Below are 22,691 nucleotides of genomic sequence, written 5' to 3' on the forward strand. Positions count from 1 at the left end.
ATGGCTGAGACCGAGGAGAGGAGCCTCGACGACTTCTTCGCCAAGCGGGACAAGAAGAAGCGGAAGGAGAAGAGCAGCCGAGGGGCCGCCGCTGCCGCCGCCTCCGCCGCCGCTTCCTCCTCCTCCTCCTCCTCCTCCAGCGCCGCAGCGGCGGCCGCCGCCGCCGCCTCCGGGGGACCCCGCCCGGCCGACGGCAGCGGCTCCGGCGCCGCCGCCTCCGCCGCCGGCTCGGCCAAGACCAAGGTGCGGCGGGGAGGAGGGCACGGGCCGGGGCTGGAGCCGCGGTGGGGGAAGGGTCACGGCTGCCTCCGCCCGGCCGGCGCCTTCCTGCCGGTAGGGGGCGCCGCCGGCCCGGCCCGGCCCGGCCCTGCCCGGGGCAGCGGGGCCGCCCGGCCTCGCGGGTGTGTGCGCGGCGGCGGGGCCCGGCGCGCCGCCTCCCCTGCGCCCTGGGCGGTGGGGCCGCCGCTCAGCGCCGCGCTCGGGCTGCGGGGTCGGGCAGCGAGCGGCTGGGACCGGGCAGTCGCGTCAGGTGCCAGCCCTGAGCCGCCTGGCTTTGCGGTGCGCGGCCTGTGGGCCGCAGCGGCGAGAGCCCCCCGGCGTGCGCAGGCAAAGCGCGCCCGGCTTTTTGCCCTTCTGTCCAGAAGGGTTTTGCTGCCGGTAGTTCTTGGTACCGTGTCGCAGCGAAACGGTTAGAACGCAAGGGAAGCTTAAGGGCTGGTGGTGCCGTTAGTGCCGGACAATTGGTCGTACCGTGTATTTGAAAACGAGTTTTGAGAAATACTGTGCCGTTTCCTAACATCGTTCAACACGGGGAGCTCAACGCCCTCAGGAGATAATCTTTCAGCCACTCTTCTTTCTCGTTCCTTTATAAAACAATATCTCATTTTACTGAAGCTTCTACTTAAATTAGAAATAAAGATCATAAAATTAAACATGAGAGGTATGTTAGTTTGGAAAATAATGGTGTTGCCCAAGAGGAGGTGATGTAAGACATATACAACGTTTTAGAGCTGTGGAGTTGCATTCTTCGCAAAAGACTTGATTTTCAGCAGCCAGCTCAATAACATGTGATTGCTCTCTACTTATGCTGTTACTCTAAAGCAGGTATCAGCTTCTAGCAGGAGAGCTTTTAATGTAGGTTAATGTCATCCTAGGACAGTACCCCTGAAAGAAGTTGTTTCCCCATCTGTTGAGCAGGAAGGAGATCATACCATTGGCAGGCCTTGCTTGCAAGGGCCTCCTCTTCCAAGTAAGAGAACTGCCTTTTGTGTAAACTGTAGGAAGTATGTAAACTACTAATTGGGCTGTGTGTGTCTTAAAGCTGCTTCTAGGAGCAAAAGAGGACTCCTTATCTCTTCAGGTCCATTTTTGGCCTAGTTTAATAACCTTTGGATCTGCTGCTGATTAAGCAGTAGAACAAAATTGGCTCCCATTAGGTGGGCCCCTCTTCCCCCAAACACTTTTTCAAATTCCCAGTGACATTTATAGCTTTATGTGTTTTTAAATAGTGTTTTATGACAAAATGTATTTTAAAAAAAGTTAGTTTCACAAATACAGCAGTTTTAGTATACAAAAACAGTAGACAACTAGCCTGTGGAGTATGTTTCTGTAAGTTTTAAAACGGAATTTGATAAAGTTAAATATACTAATATTAATTTTTGTCGTAAATCTACCATAAGCTACTCTGAATATTCCTTTACTATTGGGCTCATATGGAGTAGGTAGTTGAGAAAGCTAGGCTAAAGCTCGCATGTGCATCCAAGCGGTCGTAAATGCTCATTGTCAATGGAAGCGAGAGGTCTTGCCTCTTTCCTTGCTCTTGATTGCATGATCCTGTTCCTTACTTTGTGTTATCTCTCGACTTTCCTCTGGCTTTTTCCTGAGCTGATTTGTTTTTTTCACTTGAATGATTTTTTTTTTTTTTTTTTTTTGGCTGAGGCTTTTTTTTTTAGCTGTTCCAGTGAGTTAAAATCAGCTCACAAGTGCATTGTAGATGACATGCAGTAAGCTAGGGGAGGTGTAAGCTGAATCCTTGCCCCTGTTGGCAGTGATGCACGATAACTGATTTGCCTTAGAACTGCAGCTTCTCCCTTTGTATTACCTTTGCTACATTTTCCATTCTGCTTTTGGTGTAAAGATGGTAACAAGTTACAATTATTTTTTTTTCCTTACAGGAGGAGGATGATTGGAAAGAGTTTGAGCAAAAGGAAGAAATTGATTATAGTGGTCTTAGAGTTCAGTCCATGCAAATAAGGTATTACTTCTGTTTGTTTTTTATCTCCCAGAATAACGATCATTAATTCTGAAGGTAGTTTCTTTCTTGGTGATCTACCTCCATGGAATCCAATTAAATAGTCGTTTATATGTTTCTACCGATATAGAACTCTTTGCTGCAGGGTAATTCAGATTTTACATTTGTCTTCAGATGTTTTTATTTCCTGAATCTCTCATGCTGGTATTTTGGCTCACTTGCATGCTCTCTTTTCACACGCGTACATGCATACACACACTCATATATATATGTGTGTGTGTATTTGGAGAGGGGGGGAGAGTACTTGGGGAAGTAAATGTCTAAACAGTTGCATTTTTATTTCAGGAGTGTGAAAATGTAGTTGGTAAAACCAGTGACCTCTGACAAGAACCCTTAGGACTGCATTTATGAGTCTCATCCAACAGATAATCGCATGTCTGAATGACACCTTAAGCAACAAGTGGGGTGCTTTACTAACTTAGAGGTCAAACTTACATTGTTTGACTGAAAAGCAAGTTTCCAGACAAGAGGCCAGCATTTTGAATGCTTTTACTGCTGTAGCATATTTTCAGGCGTGTGGAACTTCTTGCCATAGGCTTTTATAGCTGCTTAGCGTTTGTGGATTCAGGGGGAGACTGGACAAGTAAATGAAAGAAAAAAAAACAAAAACAAAAAAAAAAACAAACCAAAAAAACAAGTGAGGGTTATTAATTAGGCAGACATCATGCCCAGCTCAGGAGATCTCTGCTGAAGATAGCTGGACACTGGGAACACAAAGAGGAGGGGGGGAAGATTGCATATGCTTTCCCTGTTCTTGTTGTTCTGTAGACATCTGCTCATGGCTGTACTTTAAAATAGGTTATGATGTGTTTGTGCCCTTGATCGAGCTTCGTATGATTGTTCTCATTACTATCAAAGTTAGTTGTTAGTTTGTTGTTATCAAAGGCCATTTAGTTTTCAGAAATGACAGGCTTTTTTTTTTTGTAAGACTGTTCTCTGATCATTGCTTTTCCAAAAGACTTATCCATTTTTGATTAGTAGGATTCAATGCTGTGTAATTTTCTTCTGTATTCAGACATGCTGCAGCTCTTCTGACCAATGTTTTGGGTTATTTAACCTTACCCTCCTGTACATCCTGACCCAGCCTGACCTTCCATGTATATCCTAGTATACCACATAGCTTTCTAAGGTAGCTATCCTTGGCTAATTATTTCTGAGTATCTGACTATTTCTAGTAGGGGTGAAAGAAAAGCTTTGACTCCTGTGCCTTGGCCACCTGGTACAGTTTGAATATGTCTCTTTTTTTTTTTTTTCCTTGGTTTTTCCACTTCATTTTCTGAATTGTGTGGTGGTGTGGCAAAATTGTTCTGAGGGAAGTAGTAACATGGTGGTTACAGAACTAAATCTAGTATCTTCTGTACAGTAGCTGTGAAGTCTGTCCTTGGTGATTGTGTAATCTCTGGCAAGTCTTTGACCTATATTTTTGTAAAGTGCTACTTATCATTTCTCTTTTGTAGTGAAAAAGAAGATGATGAAAGTGAAAAAAGAGAAGAACCAGGTGACAACTGGGAGGAGGCTGGAGGTGGTATAGACAAATCATCTGGTCCTTGGAACAAGTCAGCTCCTGCACCAGCACCTGTTGTTGAAGCAATTGGTAAATTTAAGTCAGGTTTTGGGGGGGGGGGGGGTGTCTGGTGTTTTCTTCAGTCCAGGGATTCATATCTGATTGAGTTTCAGTTGTTCATAGGCAACTGCCTAAGAAGCAGTTCCTGTCCTGGCACCTCGTAACATCTAACGGCTTGCTTTACACATGTAGAAGCAAATGAGAGAACCTTCTTTTGAAGGAACCTGAGGAACTGAATCAATAGTGCTGTCAGATACTAAAAATAAGCATGCATGAGAAGTTTTGTTTTTTGTTTTTGTTTTTTTCCAGCCCTCAAAAGTAGAAAAAACTGGTATGCCTTCTTTGAGTGAGATCCCTATACTTTGCCATCTGCAAAGAATCTGTTTAAATGTTTCTGCTGATCTAAAAATACTGCTTTGACAATAAGCTGGTGTTCAGTCGGTATCCAATATCTAATATGGCATTTCTTAGGCTGGATTCAGTAATTGGTACACTGTGGATTTTTTCTCTTTCCAAATCAGTTGTGGGGTACAGGAAACAACATTGCAAAATGAGGGTTTTTAACGGGGACAGAACTTCAGGTTTGATTAAATACAATTTCATAATATTACTAGAGTTGAGGTAGCTGTGGTCCGAGTTCAGACTAATCTCTTCCATTGAGTTAATAGGTACATTATTTTTTTCATTAATCAGTGTTATTTCATTGTAGATTGCTACCTTAAGCATAAACTATTTGGATGTTCCCCTCTACATCTGTGGAGGTGCTGTAAATGAGATTTGCAAATACAGAATTATTTGCAAATACAGAGTTATGTGTTAATACCTCAAGTTTTAAAGACAAGCTATTAATAAATTGTAAACAAGATACAGGAAGTTCTGTTCAGTGGTTCTAATGCTCTGAACTTGATGAGGCGCTACAGTAGAGCCATACTTTAATTGACTAATAAGCAGTTGCTAAACTAGATGACACCTGACTTCTTGACTAGTCTAAAATGTTTGCCTCCAGAGCGTTAGAAGGTGCGATAACATACTTATTAAATACAAATCTTAATATTTTCATACTTTTATATCAATCTGTGCTTTTTTGGGATGAGTGCAGACTGACTGACTTGTCTAAAATTCATTCTTATAAATAGTTACAGAAGCACCAGAACCAGTGCAAACTGGTGGTGTATACAGGCCGCCTGGTGCCAGGGAGGGCAGGCCGCGGAGAGCACAGCAAGGACCACCAGAAATCTATAGTGATACGCAGTTTCCATCACTGCAGTCCACTGCCAAGCTTGTAGACAGTCGAAAGTAAGTACATTTCATTAATCCCCTAAGAGACATTTTAACTGTATTCTCTGCATTCTTGTTCTTGTTATAGAGATAAAGCTAGTGTCTTTCCACGTGGGAAAGTAATATATGAGATAGATTATTCTCTATCTGGCAAAGAAATGGGAGAGGTCTTAACTGTATTTTCCAACTCTGTGGAGGGCTTCCCATGAAACCACTTTCACGGGACGTAGCCCAGTGAGATAGCCAAACAAGACTGACAGCTATCTTATCCATTTAATTGACATACTGAAGGATTTTTCCTAATCTAGAGTGTTTCTGCTCCTGTCAACATGCCGTTCGCTGAGACAGCAACCATGGTGAGGCTCTGTGCTGTTACCTATTGGTAGAAATGAACAGAATATTTTGAGCCTTCTTGTTAGAAATACAAAGGTGACTTAAGTGGAAGGATGTGATTTTAATACGAACATAAATTCAAAAACTTGCTATGTGAGCCCTAGGTTGGGAAGATGAGCCCTCCAATTTTGCTGAAGCCTGCCGTATTTTCTTGCGTGCGAGACTTCTGTCTCACACTGCCTGAGAGTCCTGATTTTCCTATAGTCTCATTCCCTACAGAAGAGATAGCTAGGCTAATACCCAATTCTTTTGTGTTTTATGACTTCTCAGTGTGGTATTGACTGACACGTTCTAGCAGAAGCTTTGGGTTTTTTTTTTCTATTGCTGGTCTAGTTTTGTCTCTCTGGTAAATGAGACATGCTGTCGTTGATGCTTTAGGGCTTGAATGGTGTAAATTGGGCTAAGATGAAAATCTCTGAATGCTATTTTGACGTAGCACATTAAGTATGGTATACCCAATTACATATATTCTTCTGATTACTGACTAGCAGTCTAGAAAGTGAATGGACTTCTCTCTTCTAAAACCTTTTTTCATTAAAGTGCTTTTAAAATATACGTTAGAGAACATTAATATTGAAATTTAGAACATAGCCTGAACTGTACAGGAAGATGAGCTTGATTGTGGAGAACAGTTTGTGTGTGTGTTTTTTTTTTTTTTTTTTTTTTAAACAAGATTTGCTTGGGAGTGTTTGGCTATTCTGTTAAAACTCTAGACCTTCATGTTTTGTGTTTGTAGTAATGTTTTTGTTGGGATGGGGTGGAAATTGGCTAGAAATTCACAAATCACAAGCTAGTGATAAGATATTTACTGATTACATTTATTTTCCCTTAGGGATAAAGAAATGGAGAAGAGCTTTGAAGTAGTAAAACACAAAACTAGAGGTAGGGATGAGGTCTCAAAAAACCAGGCACTTAAACTTCAGCTAGACAACCAGTATGCTGTGCTTGGGGATCAGTAGAGCTGCATACACATTACAATTAAGGAATGCTTTTTTGGTAACCCTTCTACTAAGGTAACTAAACTACAGCTAACGGCTATGATGAACATGCCACCTTATTTCTGCTGGATCTACTGCAGCAAGTGCAGACTACTTTGACGTAAGTGATTGGTTCTCCTGCACTATGGAAGCATAATATGTTACAACTTCTCCATTGGATATGGGGCAAATTAATGTAAATGATTGAACAAGAGTCATCAGTGTTCTTTAATTGCTCAGAAAGATACCTACAGCCAGTGGTCATTTCAAAATCTTTTTATGTTCAGATACTGAGCCTTCGTAAAGGTTGACTACCTCAGACTTGCTGCACTCATTGTGGACACCATGTGGATCACAACTTCTGGAAGAGAAGGTTACAGCTGTTTTAGTGGCCATCTGAAACTTGAAACCAGCTCTACTGGATTCCTGTCAGAAATCCTGCAGAAGTCAGCCATTTGGTTCCAATTTGCTATAACAAAGATTTAAGTGACCTTAATGAGAAACCTATTCTGTTCCCCTTCTGAGGAATCCTGTTATGTGTAGCCATAGCCTACTAGAGACTTCTGGAGCATACCATACCACTCATACTATCCAAGTACAACACAGAGCTGTAGTTTGTTTACCTTTTTAGATAGCTGTACTGAAGTAACTGCAAAACAAATTAAAACTCATTCAAAATCAGATTTGAGGAATTATGGGTTTGAATGGTCTGTTTGAATTAGCCATTTTCACAGTTGTCTGTTTAAGCATTTTTCTGTTTCCCCACAAAAATGCCTTCCTTGTTTCTGGTATCAAATTGCAGCATATTTAAGTAACAATGTGAGATGTTATAGTGAAATAAGGTTTATTTTGTGTTTGTTTCTTTTTTTTTTTTTTTTTGTCATGAGCTTGGTCTTTCTCACCCTAAAGCACTAAAGACATATAGAGCTTTGATTTAACACAGAGATATCCAGACTCTGACTATAGTCTTCTGAACTTATCTTTTTAAAAATGCAAGATACATGGCAGTAGCAATACTAGATAAAACTTCTCCAAAAATACATATTTGTTTGAAGGGCAATGGTTACTTTATAACCAAAATGACTTTGTATACTACAGAAGGATAACTAAAGCTTGGTAAGCCATGTTTGTTTGGCTACTTTTGTGAAGCATGCAGGCTGAGGCAGAAATCCTCTAAGTAAAACTCCTAAATAGTGTTTTTTCCAAAGTCAGGAGTATTGGTAATAATAATGGAAGGCAGTGGCTTCTTTAAGTTAGTCTCATCTCTGACTTAATTTTGTGGAAGTAGGCAAAACGGCACTTATACCGAAAGTACAGGATGTTGCCCATAGCTTTGGTTCAGTGAACAAAACCTGACAAGTACCAAAAGTGTCCTGCTGTAACTATTTTTCTCTTCTCTAAACTCTTACACCAGAAGCGAAATGAAGTGGCGTGCTCCAGTGTTGAGGTTTCTCAGAATAAATGCCAAAAAATAAGAGTTCCAGTGGCAAGAAAAACAAGGGAACAAAACAAAATTTGCTCACTTGTGTGGGAGTACTGTGCATCTGTAGAAGATGAGGATAGTGCGGGAATTGCATAGTTGGGTTCCTTGTGACTAACTGCTCACTCGCTTTCAATATGCTTCTCTGAGGTCAGTGGGAATTGTTGACTTCAGTGGGCCTGGGGTTTCACCTGGTTCTTTTATGCACAGACTAAAACTGGCCTTGCCCTTGCGGAGTTAACTGTCTTTAAAATTTCTCCTGGAAGCTGCTATTAAATAGAGGGCTCAAGAGACTATCCTTAAAGTTGGAGACTTCCTTTGGAAACAAAACCCCACTGAGAGACTGATACCAATATTGTTGACTCTGAGCCATGTATCTTCCTTGAAAACACATTGTTGCCAGCGAAACTGTTGGTTTGTCACTAAAGATTTCTGTGGAATTCATGGTAAATGGACATGTCACCTGGTGATGTAGTAGAAATGTGAAATCTTAAAACACTTCTCCTGATGTTTAAAGAGATTGAAATTGTCAATGCACACGAATCAAGTTTTAATCTACTGTATGAAGGGTAGATGAGACTGTCCATTGTACCTTCTTTGAGTTTTTGGGCATGACTTCTGGCAGTTCAAGAAAACCCTGTAACAGTTGCAAATCAAATAAAATGGACATATACATGGATCCTGGAGTCTAATGAATCTTTACCTTTAGTTCCAGTTTATGACCATGCAACAGCTGAGCAAATGCAGGGTATTTGGATCTCTTAGGGACAGACCATGGAGTGGGTAGTCAGCTTTATAGTCAGGTGAGCTATGTGTAACAGCTTATAGCAGTGCATATTAATATGGCTTTTATTTGAAGATACTTAGTTTATTACCTGTCAGTGTGATTTCTTAGCTCTGCAACCATATAAGACTGTTTTGAGTCTGACTGTTTTGAAATATGGATGAAGCTTTGATTTGCTTTTCACTGAAGGTAGCTCTGCTGAATTACAGGATGAAAAACTCTGGAGGGTTTTTGCTGTTTCAGTAGCTTTACAAAAGTCCATCTGCTGCTGGTAGCTAGAGATTGTATTTTGGGGGGGACTTTGCTTAATTGCATCATTCCAATTCCTTATCTGAGGCTTAAAGGAAAAAAACCTGAAATGCAGCAGCTTTCCATAGTACAGAGTGTCTTTCACAGGAAAGTTGCACTGTTTTAAAGTGTTTTGGGGTTAAATACACCAATATTTATATACCAACCATAGTTCCTGGTGCCAGGAACTATGAAAATACCCGTTGTCAGTATCTTCCTTGTGACAATTAAATGTTCTGCATGCCTGAAATTTTGAAAGTAGTTTTTGAAAGCTCAGTATGCCTTTGAGACTCTCAAGTCCAACTTTATCTGGGTGGTAGTTACGTTCATCTGAGGCATGCTAAGAATGCCCATTCCATTCCTTCCGAGGCTCGTTTGAAGCCTCGTTCTATAAATGAAAGATCGTCAACTGTAGAGATGAGATTCTTGATGCCACTCAGTGAAACCTAATTCTGTGCTGTATCAGGTAAATTCCTATGCTGTAATATAGTTAAGTTTTTATGGAGACCTTGTTGTTAATTTCTGATTTAAAGGTTCAGTATTACTTTCTTTGGCCTCAAATGCAAGCATAAGATATAAAATCAAGACGTTGCTAGTGGAACATCCAGGTGCCCAGAACGTACTGGAAAGGAAGGGTTTGGATGTGTTCTTGATTTGTATGGTCTGTATCTAAGGAATCTTTAAATGCCAAAAACGAGGTAATTGTTACAAAGTTGGACTTTCGGAATGCTGGCTGTAGGAATGGCAGCTATAATTGCTAGAGTTTGTGATAAATCTAGAAGAGCATTAGTTTTTTTCCATGGCTGTAGCTTTGTCAGGTTTCATCTCGTCTGCAAGTGAAGAGGAACTGACAACTAACAGTGACGACCCTCTCTTGCTACTTCAATTTTTTCAAGTTTTTTTCTTTGTAGCTAGCTTTATCAATCATGTGCAAGGTAACTGTCTTCAGAAAACTTATGAATAAATGGAGTTTGTATTAGAAGTCTGTCATCATAGGGACTTGGTTTTTTGGTATTGGACTGCATCTTTTGGCTCTTTTACCACAGCATGGCTGAGATTTCTATGCTGTTTAGGTCATGGAAACACAGTATAAGATTAATAGGACCGTATACTTAGGAATTTGCTTATCTGAGCATTTGCAATAAACCTTTTTTTTTTTTAATCCTCCTAGCCTGGCCGAGCAATTTAAAACTCGTTAGTGGCTGTCTTTCAAATGCCATAACTAAAATGGAGGCACTCTTTCTTATTTAGACTAATATGGTTTCATGTGATAAAAAGGTGCTTGTTTATACTCTGTAGGTAGTTACATTACTCTTTTTAATACTGAAATAGTCACAGAAACCTCATATTTCACATAATTACTTTGCTATTTGTCTCAAAGGCCCAAGAAACTCAACTTTTAACTGAAAAACCTTGACTTCTTTAAAAAAAAAAAAAAAAAAAAAAGACCTTGTGAACAGCCGTGATCCAGGTTTAGTCATCTGACTGTAATTTGCTTTCTAAAGTGCCCCTTCCTGTTCTTCAGCTTTTAATTTCACAAATGAGTTTCAATTGTAAATACATGCTGTGTTTGGGAGGTTAAGAAGCTTTTTTTAAATTTCAGGTATATAAATTAGGTGCATACAAGGAAAAAAGTCCAACACGTTTACTGATAAATTCTTCAGGAATAATTTAAAAGCTTGCCTGGATCCAGGTATAGTGTGAGAACTTACAAGGTCTAGCAGATGGAAAAAGAAATGACAGCAGAAAAGAAAACTGAGGAGTTTAATCCTGCTTTAGATAAGTAGTAATTATTGTGTATTGTGTTTTTGAAAACAAACAACAAAAAAAGGGAAAGTGGCAAATATGCAAGTAAAACACTGGGAAGATGAGAGTGGGAGGGAGTAGGAAGGCCTTTTGCTAAATGATGGTGTTAAACGTACGGTCTGAGGCAGGGAGTGAAGTGTAAGTTGGAAGGAGGAAAAGTACTACAGAGATAACAAGTACTGTTCCCAGCAGTGACAGGTCTGAGTTTAAACCAGCAAAAATGTTTGAAGTTCACTAGTTGGGGAAAGCATCTTATTGCCTCTTTTTTTTTTTTTTTGGCCTTTTAGAAAAATAACAAAAGGGCGGGGGGAACTCTCCAGAGAGAGGGTAGAATTTCTTATGGGTACAAAGCAATCTAACCAATTGCTGAAAGAGAACCAAGAAAGGACAAATGATAAGTTAGACAATCTCATTATGAAATAACTTATTTTTTTTATTTAAGAGTTCTTTTCATTTCTCTATGGTAAAAAGTGAGACACTGATTTAAATTGCTTTGAAGACCTTTCCTTTTTTGGGAAGCAACTTCTGATGGTACGTATATCTTGATTTTATGTTCAGTTGCTTAGAATATGTATTATATAGCAAGGTTAATGAAGTTCAGTGGGCTGCTTAGCCAGAATATAGATGTACCACAGTATTAATAAATCATGAAGAAAAAGCAGTGGATTTGAGTACTAGATTGAAAAATATCATGTAAAACAGCTGTGTGCAGTGAAAAGAAGTGTGCGTGTTCCATAGTAGGAGCATAGGACAAGGAGAGTGGGATTTTGCCTTGCTTTTTTCACTGAGCTTCTGTGTTAATGTCCAATAATCTAGTTTCACTTTGCCTTAGTTTCTCTAGCTGTTTAAGAATTATAATAATTAAAAAAAAAAATCCTACCTCACAGGGTTGTTGTGAGGCTAAAGCTGTTCTTTGCCAAGTCCTGGGGCTAACGGAAGGTGCAATAGAAGGACAAAGTCTGAAAACCTTTATAAAAAGGTCTTTACGTTAGCTTTCATTATGATATTTTAATACTACTTTGGGGAAAGCTTATTTCTGCAGAATGTAATATACGTTCTGTTTAAGTACTATGTAATTAGACTGTATTTTAATATGTATGGGCAAGGACAACATTCAGGCTGAGCACTTCATCTGGCATTCCTTCTTTTTGTGATCAGCTGTGCAACCCGAGTGGTGTATTAACATGAGGCTTTTTGTTTTTATGTGGAATACATTAAGATTAATAGTACTCTATTTTGTAAACTCCATGACTGAAATAAAAGTCTGCTCACAGTTCATAGCCATCTGTTATAATGTGGCTGTCTTAAAGTTTGTTTAGAGTCTGTGAACTAGTGATACTCACTCGTGATGAGCGATCATGATTATCTACTGGATGCAAGTAGATAATTGTGTCAGGATACTAAGTGGTAGCTTCTAGTAGGAATGTAGGTTTCTTCCCCTCTCTGCATGTAAACAAACATTTGTTTTACTGTTTATCCCTGTCCTTATTTAAGATGAAGTAGCATCCAGGTACGATGGAAATGCTGGGGAGAGAGTAATCTTGTCTTAAAATCAGATTTAAAAAACTTTCAAGTTAAGCTGTGGAGGAAGAGGATGAAAGGAGGAAAACAAGACAAAGGGGAATAGTTGTATTTGAGGTTTCTTTGGAACGTTAGGATAATGGAAGGGAACGCTCAGAAGATAAAGCTGAGGGCAATGAGCGGAGGGATGGGTAGGAAGGGAGGGAGAGGAAGGAATAACGATGCAGAGAGATGGTTACACTGTTCACTATTGTCTGCTGTTCTATCAGTTAACTGCAGCTGGAGGAACACAGAAACAATTTTTATGAATATGCCCTTGTGTGCTATTGCTCTTGATTTCAAGGTTCATCCCTCGGACTTTGTAGCAGGCCTCCAAATAGAGATAGAGAACATGATGGCATGGACGCAGACAAATTAGAGCTCTGGTGGGTACTGGACAGGAAGAGTGATGAGGCCTGGCAGTTAATTTCTCTTGCAGATATTTCATCATTGCAGCACTTCTAAGATGGTTTTTAAGATGTATCAGTCATGACAATTCTCTGTCAGAAATGATTACTGTTAAGTTTCAACAGACTGTTGCAGTTGCTTTGTAGGAACTGTTTAACTAGCTGAACGCTGAGCATTAAAGAATAATATAGGGGGCTTTTTAGTCTATTTATGGTGATAAGTGATGTTTTTCATGTAGCAATGATATCAACAAACTAGTAGTTGGCTTAAAATGACCTTGAGGAATGTCTTGTTACTTGGCTGGGTGAAGAAAAGGGTCATAAAGTACTTCTAAGATATCTATCATCTATTCCTTTTTTTCTTCCCCTTCAGAAATAAATTATCTTGTTCTTACCATCTTTCCAGCTATGAAGAGCTGCTTCTGCCACCTCTGATCATTTTCCTCCCTGTATTTTCTAATATGTCTCTTTTCTTAAGGTGCTGATGAAACAGCAAATATTCATTAAGGATCCAAGAGAAATACGTGCTGTAATATTTTTCCATATTGTTCTGTCTTTAATACAGCCTAACATCTTATTCGCTTTCTTGACTGAAACTACACATTGAACAGATGTCTTCATCAAGCTGTCCATGGTGATGCCTAGATCGTCCCCTTGAAAGATCACAACTAATTCAGAATCCACCAGAGCATGTATGAGTGGTTTAAAGCCTTTCCAGTATTCATTGCCTTGTATTTTTTTTTCTTTTGACATTCCTTTGCCATTGATTTGCTGAGTTTACACAATTAGGTAGCTTACCCTGGCAATCACCATCTTCCCCTGTGCTGACACATCTAATTTTCTCTGGGCATTGGCTTTTGCCATCCTATATACTCAGTTTTTCATTTCGTGTATATAATTCACTCTCCTTACCAGTGATTAGCATGGCATGCTCCTATTAACTTTTATTTGGATCTGACATTTTCTATTCTACTTCTTGTCTCCTCTCTTCTGTGCTGAATTTTATTTCTAGCTCAGTTTTGATAGCATTGAAGTCACTGAGTTATAACTGTCTGCTCTATTTGAAATAATTTGCCTACAGAAAACTGTTGGTTAAAATGCTGTCATAAGTTTTCTCTTTTAATTAAAACAAACCACTTATTTTGTACCTCTTTCAGAATATATACAACCATAACAAAATGATTCAAACCATAAAAACAGGCTGATAAAGACAACAAATGCATTGAGAACCAGGTAAAACATGCATGACTCTGATCTCCTATAACCTCACTTCATTGGTTTCAGTGGAGTTATTTCTTGTTTCTGTCACTTGAGATCAGTTTCATTAAAACTTGAGATCTCATTAGAATTCTAGCTATAAACAGCCAGAGTCAAGCACAAAAAAGTCCCATAGCAAAATCTCTTTAAATTTCTGCGTTATTCTCTTTGAATCTGGCAGAGATGAGGCAGATGTTGTATCGGACAAGCAATCAGATGGGCTCAGGCATACTTAATCTCGCATAGCTGTAGTAATACTTGACATTCAAATTTTAATATTTGAGAAGGTGAGTGCAGCAACACTGGGGCCAGGCTTAGTCTTTTTGTGGTTTGTTTCATCTCTCTACATTCTCATCTTATACTTTTAGAGATGGTACTTCTGTAAATAAGATTAAGCCTTTAAATGTTGATTGCATTGATGAGTAATGCCTTGTTTATAAATACAAAGAAGGTGTCTTAAATGGTAAGCTATACGTCCCAAAAGGCTTGAGTCCTCCTTTTAAGAGCTGCGTTGTCTCAGTATTGGAATATCACATTATACAGAATAGCTGGGTTTGGTACTAATAATGGTATGTGGTTGAGAGATTATTATACCTTAGATTTTGCATCCAAATAAATTATGTTAGGTGTTCTATCTGTAGCACTTAATTGTTTTTGACAAAATCCTAATGTGGCTGCTGGGGATTTGTAAAGGTTGCAAATATGAACAGAGAGGTGGTTTTTCCCCCCCCCCCCCCCCCTTCCAAATCTTAATTTTGGGGGTGAGGTTAGAGGGGATATGAGAAACTTTACCCTGTACTTGTCTGAATGTGGGATTTTTGTACCCTTTCCCCTGTGTCTTAAGACTCAGCTATGCTGCTACCACTCACTGAAGGCCAGTCTTGCCCCTGTGTAAATCCTTTCCCCGCTATATATTTACTAACCACGCAGTACTCTTTGAGACTGACTAGTTCTCTCTGACTGAGGACTGTGTGTTTAAACTGGGAATTAGGTAAAAGGCTAATTGGCTCCTCAAGCCAATGTGACAGTGTTTTCTAGCTAATTGGCTCTGTTTGTATTTTCTGCAACTCAGAAGCAGAGCAAAAATTATTCACTAGCTTGAGCTGTGCACTGTTAAGTATTGGACCTTTCTTCACTCCCTGGTATTCCCTTGTTCTTTTGCTCATCTACATTATTACCATGCCAAGGATCCGTTCAAACACAGATTGTAAAAAGCCCAGTATCCCATCCTTCCCCAACAGGTCACCAGTTCTTTAAGCAAGTTGCTTAAGCAAGAACAGAGCACTGCTGTGTTCCTTCGGTCAGGGCTCTAGCTTCACACACCTGGTGCCATTTCTGTTGCAAAATGCTTAGCAAATAAATGTAAGTAATTGATTGATAACCCTTGATTTTTTTTTTGAAGTACACTCGTTTGTTACATTTCAACCTAGATTCTCGAAAGCTATTCAAATGCCTCATTCCCACTGGCTTTGAGCACCTTGGGCTTAACACTGCAAAATGGAAGCAGTAGCAGTGGTCTCAGTACACCACAGTTCAGCAGTAGACCCCTATTCCTTTTCACAGGTGGAACCTGTTAGTGCAAACACAAATGTCTGATTTAAACAGCAGCATGTACCTAGACTATAGGAAACCTTTTTTTAATGACTATGAGATGACTGGGTGAAGCAGAGTAATAAGAGGACACCTCTATAAAATGAATTTGCTTCTAACTGTATACTGGAATGCCTCACTACCAAAGTTAACCTGAAGAAGTGATGCGAAAGCCACTGGACTGCCTACAGTAGTAGGGGAGACTGATACTGTCTGTCTGGGAAAATGTGGCCAGGAGCCCATTCAGTGTAGCAGAAAGTGTTTCAGCAAAGCCAAATACAGTATGATCAATTTCTGAGAATCCCTGTGTGGTCCCCACAGTTTACACAGGAACCTAATGGTGCCTGTCTATTTATATAATTACATATGTTTATAATTTAAGTTCAAAACCTTAATATATATATTTTTTGTCAGTGGATATTTTTTACCCTGGTTTACCTATCATGGCTTCTGCATATGACAACTTCTAAATGTGCAGTAGTTGTTCTTTCTCCCCATGTTAGAGTAACTGTATGAAACTCTGTAAAGCACTTTTGTGATGTTGCCTGTGAAGAAAGCTGAAGAAAATAAATTTATCTTACAGCAGCAAATGAATTTATACCTCCACAGTTGTCTCACTGCTTTGTTGTGTTTACTAATCTGCTCACAGTGATGCTGAGCAATTACAACGGTTACTGTGCTTGAGTGCAGCATGCTGGCTTTAAGCATGTTGTTCTAGGAACAGTGTGAAATCTGCTGGCTGTGGCCTTGTGCTCTACATCTCTGGCTGTAACAGCTGCTTTCTTCCTCCTCTGCTTCCCTGCTGGAGTGCTCCCAAAGGCCTCTTTTCCTTCCCTGTATCTGCCTAATGCCAGCCTCACCCCTGCATTACGACCCAGGCTCTTTCTCTGTTGAAGTCCGCTGGGGCAGGAGGCAGTGCGCACAGTGGGGTGTTTGAGACTACAGATGTATGCATACACCAGTGCTGAAACACTGGTGGTTCCACTTCTGTCCTGTCACCGAGTCACAACAGCTGCAGGAGCTGCATGTCTCTTGACACACCTCCTTCTCTAAAGCTTAGCTAAACAGTCTCAGCCTAGTCAGTGGTTTCTCCTCTGTAAAACAAGAAAAGCAGCGCTACCCCCTCTACCATGGCATCTGCTGATGACAAAGAGCACATTGATGCTTACTTATAGCTCACCTGGTAATACACCTAAACCAGAGAGCAAACGTAACTGTAAAGCAACATTCTGCAAATAGAATAGGAAATTAATTTTGTATTTTAATGGCAATTAAAAATGTGATTTAAGGCATTAGCAACAAGATTATTTTTCACTGTTAGCCAACCTCTAATATCATCAAGCATGCTTTTAAGATCAAGAAAAGCAAAGCAAGGGTAAGACTTCACAGTCTAGTCTTTACAATTCAACAGTGACACTCCTGTCACTAATGAAGCCTAACTGCTGCAGGACCACAGGTTTCTGGGGCAATGCCTTTGAAAGAGAATCGACTTCCCTGCAGTCATTGACTTCTCTCTATACTTCCTGACAGCCCTGTCAAGGTCATCTGCTTGTCAGTGTCTTTCAGAGCTCATCGTAACCCTAGACACAAAAATAGCCACTGCATTAAAGGACGAAGCACATGCACAAGAACTAGCGTCCTGTACATAAAGCAAGCTGCATTCCTAGTCTTTTTCATGTGAAAAGGCCCACGTGCCTCAGGCTCCTTGCCCCTTCACACCCCCCCCCCCCCCTTTCCCCTCTAGCAAAGGGAGAGCTCTTCCCCAGGTTAGAGCAAGATCTGAGCAGAGCGGGCTCCAGGTCACACTAGGGCTTGGACACTTGCTTTCTTGTTTCCACCACGTTAGCGATGCAAAGGTTTTCTAAAATACACATTATGTAGCAGCTAGAAAAAAAATAGAATATGCCCTCTCTGCCCCATATGCACAACTTCTTGAAAACAAGCAACTGCCAAGCACTTTTGGTTCTCAGAGGTTTAAATTATTAAATAGATTTTTAACTGTTACATACAGTCCCCCAGACAGTTCCACTTGCCCATGCAACTTCAGTTTTTTTCTTCCCTGTTCAAACAGGCTGCAGCCATTACAGCTGCTTAAACACAGGCTGTTAGAGAAGACAGCACTTCTGCTTTAATAAGCACACAGATATGCACTTTCACCCAGGCTAGCATGGTATAACTGACATACATACAGAAATTTCTCAGTGAACAGAGACCCACATCCCACAGTTACTAAAGATTAAATAATTTGTCAAGTACTGTGGTAGCCTAGCAAGGAGCAGTTCCACGTGTTGAAGACTAACATCATTGTTGTGCCTCTGTTTTCTGTTGCAGACTCAATCCACCAGGAAGCATGGTCAGACATACTTCATCTCTGAAGTAGTCTCCTCTTTGTAAAATGGAGTTGGTTCTATGGTTGCTGATCAGATTCATTACCATTCAAAGGCAGAACCTCAAGCAGAGCATTTTATAGAAATAATTTATTACAGTCACTATGTACACCCATTATTTGTACCAAAATTTATAAGCCAGTTACTGTTGTTGTCTTTTTCCCTGTTTCCCAAAATTAAATACCAAAAGAAGAAAAATTCATGTAAAATCTGTCTGTTATTCTGTTGCAAATGCAAAAGTATTTTTACTACCTGATCAGATATTCCCTGCAACACACAGCTGGAAGATGTGTTAAGCATCTCACGTTTCTTAACTGTTATAGGATGGCGGCCCTAAACAAGTCAGTAACGTGACAGTGATCATAACACTGTTGAGACAAAGTTTTTTTTTTTTGGATGAGTGCTTGCCAAGTTTTTAGATACTACCAATAACCAACCTTTCCTATTAGTATTACGGGAAACTTATTTTAATCTCAAAACAAATTAAAAATGAAATTCAAAGCTTTTAATTCATGTCGTGAGAATGAAAAAATATAAATATGAATAAAAAATGTACTAACTAAAAACAGGGAATTTTCTCAGTGTATTCTGGATCGTTTGACTCTGCTCATTTCTCCCACTGCTTTTCTTTTCTGGGATAATCCAGTTCCAAGTTCTTTGTTATTCTGAAGGCAGGACTCAGCTTCTGGCAAGCAGTAAGACTCCATTGGAGGTGGTGGCTCCTTCAATAGGGGGGAAAAAAAAAAAAAAAGTAGTCAAATTTTTGATGGAAAGTAAGAAAAAGCACATTCCACACCAACAGTTTTGAGTACATTTTTACAAGCTCCCTAGCCTGCAACAAATCCCATTTCCAACACTGGAAACAAGGCTGTCACCTTATGGCAATCAGCATTTGAAACCAAGGGCAAAAATACTCATAATTACTGGCAAGACGTCACCAGCATAGCAGTGGTCGGTTTCAAAAACCTCTAATGGCTTGGGTCATTGCAGGCAATGGGCACAACCTGTTTCATCTCTGCTGGAGGTGCAGAGTACTCCCTGAGAGCGCCGTGGGCATGCACACCTGGATGAGGTAGTCAGCGATGTACTCTGGTTTCAAGCAGTTCACTCCTTGGGCTGCTGCCTCTGCTACGTTAACCCTGGTGTCATCTGGTTTCAGCTTACTGAAGTCAGCAAAGAGATGAGTAGCTTCTTTAAAGAGAGACACAGAATGACCAGAAAACACCTGCAGATTAAAACATGACAGACAAAAACTAGTTTATTTTTGTGTTTCTTTCCCAGGGAAGACAAATACATTTGTTGGCCTAGAAAGTCACTCATCAAGTTAACTAACAAACTGATAGGAAATAAAATGCCATTCACAGCTCAGTTCTCTTACTATCAAATACATTTCAAGAAGGGTGATCCTTCTCATCAGAGCAGGGCCCAGATGTTCTATCCTAAATTCCCTCACCACTACTGACTTGTGTGTGGCATGTGCAAAATGAAGACATCATAGCTTTTTTTCTCCCACCCATTGACCATGTCTCAGCTACTCTGTGTAAGCAATTTTGTTTAAGACCTTTAACTAGCATGGACAATGCTCAGCACCCAGGTTAGAGATTGTACCAGTATCTACAGAAACAATGTTAGACAACATATTTAATTAGTTTTTAAGAAAAACTACATACTTTTGCTCCTCCTGACTGAAGAAGGCGCCTGAATCCTGCTTCCTTGGTTTGATCAACATTTAGGATCACTTTCCAGCCACTGAAGGCCCCCTAGACAAAAGATTCAATTTAGCCCAAAGGATGTCCGTGCTATAAAATGTTTAACATACCTACAATCTACCCCTCCCAGTAATATCTGGCAGATCAAGATTTGCTGTCACCTAGTTCTGTCTTTTTAAATGTAAAAGGCAGACAAGATGCAGAACATACAAATGTTGGGCCACCACCATAGAGTCAGGCAGCTTGCCACCAAACCAGTGCTTCTGCCTTTCAACTGCTTAGCAAGATGGACAAACCAATCCATTCAAAAACACTTGGCAATGGGTTTTCTAGTACAGCAGACACTCATTTACTGAAATACATCTTCAAGAAAAAGTTATTTGAAAACAACTTTTTTTCTTTTTTCTTTTTTTTTTTTTAAAACTTCATACACTGTACCATCTACTCAGTTACAGTATTGTAGTAGCAATACAGCATCTAGGACCAATTGGTTGCCTCATACAAGCACTTACTGCTGTTTCCAAATAGGTAAGGTGTACAAAGGACTTGTGTTACGAGCATTCATTTAAAAACATTATTGTAAAATACATGCCAATCAAGTATTACCCGGATGTGATTGAAACACTGGCAGTGTTTCTGCTTTCTATCGAATACTCTACCCCTTTTGCAATGTCTGGTTTGACAGAGGAGTTAAAAAGGACTTTGGGAGCCCAAGTCCCATTTTCAAAAATCTCACTGAAAGGCTATGGAACTTGTACTTTAAAAAATCACACAAGGTGCTTTTGGAAAGGAATACACTTGGCCAGCTGAGTTGTTTAAAGTACAATAGTATGCTCATTGCTGGAGTATACCAATGCTGTCCAGAGTGCCGTACTGTCACAGCACCAGATTTGGAACTGTTGCCGCCAGTACCAGTTGTGGTCCCCCCCCAAAAAATGAAGTTTGAAAATCAGAGCTCTGAAGCATAAAAACCATCAGCTTAATGGCTGGAGGACATTTACATATACTAGCAGCCACATTCTAGCTTTTCAATCACGAACAGTGGTTCAAGAGAAGATTAAGACTTTTACTACTAATATACCAGCACCAAAAGCCTTGCTATTTTCTTCTTAATAAAAAGGCAGATCAACTTTCCCTACCAGTTAAGTTTCTGGGTTTGCTGGTGACAATTCCTGCACTGCCCACCCATACCATACCACTTACTCTGCATGAGTGTCTAAATACCTCAACAATACCAGTTTCTTGCCTCCCTTTATGAATTTTCTTCCTCCATCTCATGGCTGCGAGTGCTAGTTTCTTCTGGTTTACATTGATTCCAGACAAAACATTAAGTATGGAATTACTTCCCCACTCATAATCTTCTTCCTAGAGCAATCATAAGCTTGAATTACAAAGGAACCTTGCCAAATTCACCAGCAGAAAATTAAAAAACAGAAAAAGTTGCAGTTCACTCTAGCTTTGTATATTGATTCTACCTGGCTAAAGCAGCTCTACTTAAAATGAGAGATATGGCTCTTAACTGAATATATGCATCTCTTCCATGAATACAGAGACTCTGGCTTTCCCTCCTCCCAGTTTTAAATCAACTCATGTTTTCAGTGACATCAATCACACTGTACACAACCAAATTCCTCTTGCAGTTACCTAAAACAAAATTCAACAGTGAGCGCAAAGCAACTCACTACTTTGAACATCATCTAATCTGCATTTCGACAGTTTCTTCCAAAACAACGGAAGTTGTTTTTATACATAAAGATATGAATCAGCCTACTGGCATTATTTTGAAGTTAGCCTGGTAAATGTAAAAGAACTGCTAGACCCAGGAGAACTGTGAAACAGTTATGCAGGGAGGTCAGAGATTGGAAGAGATAATGTTCAAAATGCTTATGTACCCGGTTATAGAGTTGTATCATTTAAAATGATTACGTTCGTTAACTGAAGAGATCAACATTTAGTTTCAATATTTAGTATGAAATCCACATGACTTCAGTTGACAGTAGTGACAATTTACCAAAGGTGCTTAAACTTCAATTTTCAGAAGAAACTCCTGAGTATGGGTATTTCATTTGTCCTGCACAAGAAGGTTGCTCAAGAACTGGTTTTCAGAGAAAAGTTGGCCAAAAAAAAATCGCACCCTAAACTGCTAATCACTTTTGAGAAGTTATTCCTTTCCTAGCAGTGCAAAATGAAAAAAAAAAAAAAAAAAGGTGAAAGGTGTAACATATCACTGCTCAATAATAAGGTCACATGCCTGAACAAAGCAGCCAGCTCTTCTACATGCCTCCAGGTAGGAACGATGAAGTACCCACTTCCCAGCTGCCATCGAGGCCAAGAATTTTTCATTTCGTAGAGGATGTCCCACAACAATGTGTGTACAACTTGGATCAAAGCACTGTTTCTCAAGCACTATTCCACCTTGGAACAGAGGAATGAATTTGATTCAAATTAATTAAAGGTCAGACAGTACCTCAGAAAGGATCCCGCAAAGTGGGAATTATTTGAATTTAGACAGAAATACACTTACTTAACTCAAATTTACACAGAAAATATTATCATTGAGGTGACATGGGCAAAAGCTGGCAAGGAAGGAGTCAGGAAAAAGTGGCTCTGTTAAAAAGTGCCACTGTAACAGAGCTAGGAAGAGACATCAGAGCATAGTAGTTCTTAGACACTTCTGCAGTAAAGAATGAGGCTGCTGTGGAGATGACTAAAAGAAAGTGCCAGAAGACAAAACCAGTGCTGTTTTATGACAAAGCTGGTAACTCACACTAATAATAACAACATATTCAAAGAATAGCTCACAAGCACAGAAAGCCATAAATTTGAGACCTCAAATCTGGTGAGTCATTAACAGAAGCCCTTTCTTTTCCTAAGAGTCACAGCTGACCAGCTTACAGACC

General features: G+C 39.9%; 2 protein-coding genes across 13 annotated transcripts in view; one reads left to right on the plus strand and one right to left on the minus strand.

Moving 5' to 3' along the window:
* On the plus strand, positions 1 to 18,156 carry CDV3 (CDV3 homolog). Of its 10 annotated transcripts, XR_011139724.1 has the most exons (8): positions 1 to 243; positions 2,175 to 2,254; positions 3,769 to 3,905; positions 5,012 to 5,171; positions 5,462 to 5,509; positions 6,379 to 6,428; positions 6,560 to 6,644; positions 6,811 to 7,030. XR_011139724.1 is itself a non-coding variant. In XM_068935626.1 (7 exons), the coding sequence occupies exons 1-7, from the start codon at positions 1 to 3 to the stop codon at positions 6,825 to 6,827; spliced, it is 735 nt and encodes a 244-aa protein (XP_068791727.1). In that variant the 3' UTR covers positions 6,828 to 8,684. The 10 variants fall into 10 exon arrangements, 8 of the variants coding, with proteins under 8 accessions (XP_068791727.1, XP_068791728.1, XP_068791725.1 ...); XM_068935626.1 differs by lacking the exon at positions 6,560 to 6,644 and having other exon boundaries at positions 6,811 to 8,684; XM_068935627.1 differs by lacking the exon at positions 6,811 to 7,030 and having other exon boundaries at positions 6,560 to 6,702.
* Positions 18,155 to 22,691, minus strand: part of TOPBP1 (DNA topoisomerase II binding protein 1) — a 26,491-nt gene continuing 21,954 nt past the window's right edge. For all 3 annotated transcript variants that reach the window (XM_068935608.1, XM_068935607.1, XM_068935610.1), the window contains exons 24-28: positions 22,043 to 22,206; positions 21,016 to 21,156; positions 19,753 to 19,842; positions 19,146 to 19,307; positions 18,155 to 18,804 (exon numbers count right to left, since the gene is read on the minus strand). In XM_068935608.1, coding sequence (XP_068791709.1) covers positions 18,661 to 18,804; positions 19,146 to 19,307; positions 19,753 to 19,842; positions 21,016 to 21,156; positions 22,043 to 22,206 — 701 coding nt within the window. In that variant the 3' untranslated portion in view covers positions 18,155 to 18,660. The remainder of the gene's footprint in view (positions 18,805 to 19,145; positions 19,308 to 19,752; positions 19,843 to 21,015; positions 21,157 to 22,042; positions 22,207 to 22,691) is intronic.

This window comes from Struthio camelus, chromosome 2 (genome assembly GCF_040807025.1).
Source record: "Struthio camelus isolate bStrCam1 chromosome 2, bStrCam1.hap1, whole genome shotgun sequence".
Classification (NCBI taxonomy): Eukaryota; Metazoa; Chordata; class Aves; order Struthioniformes; family Struthionidae; genus Struthio; species Struthio camelus.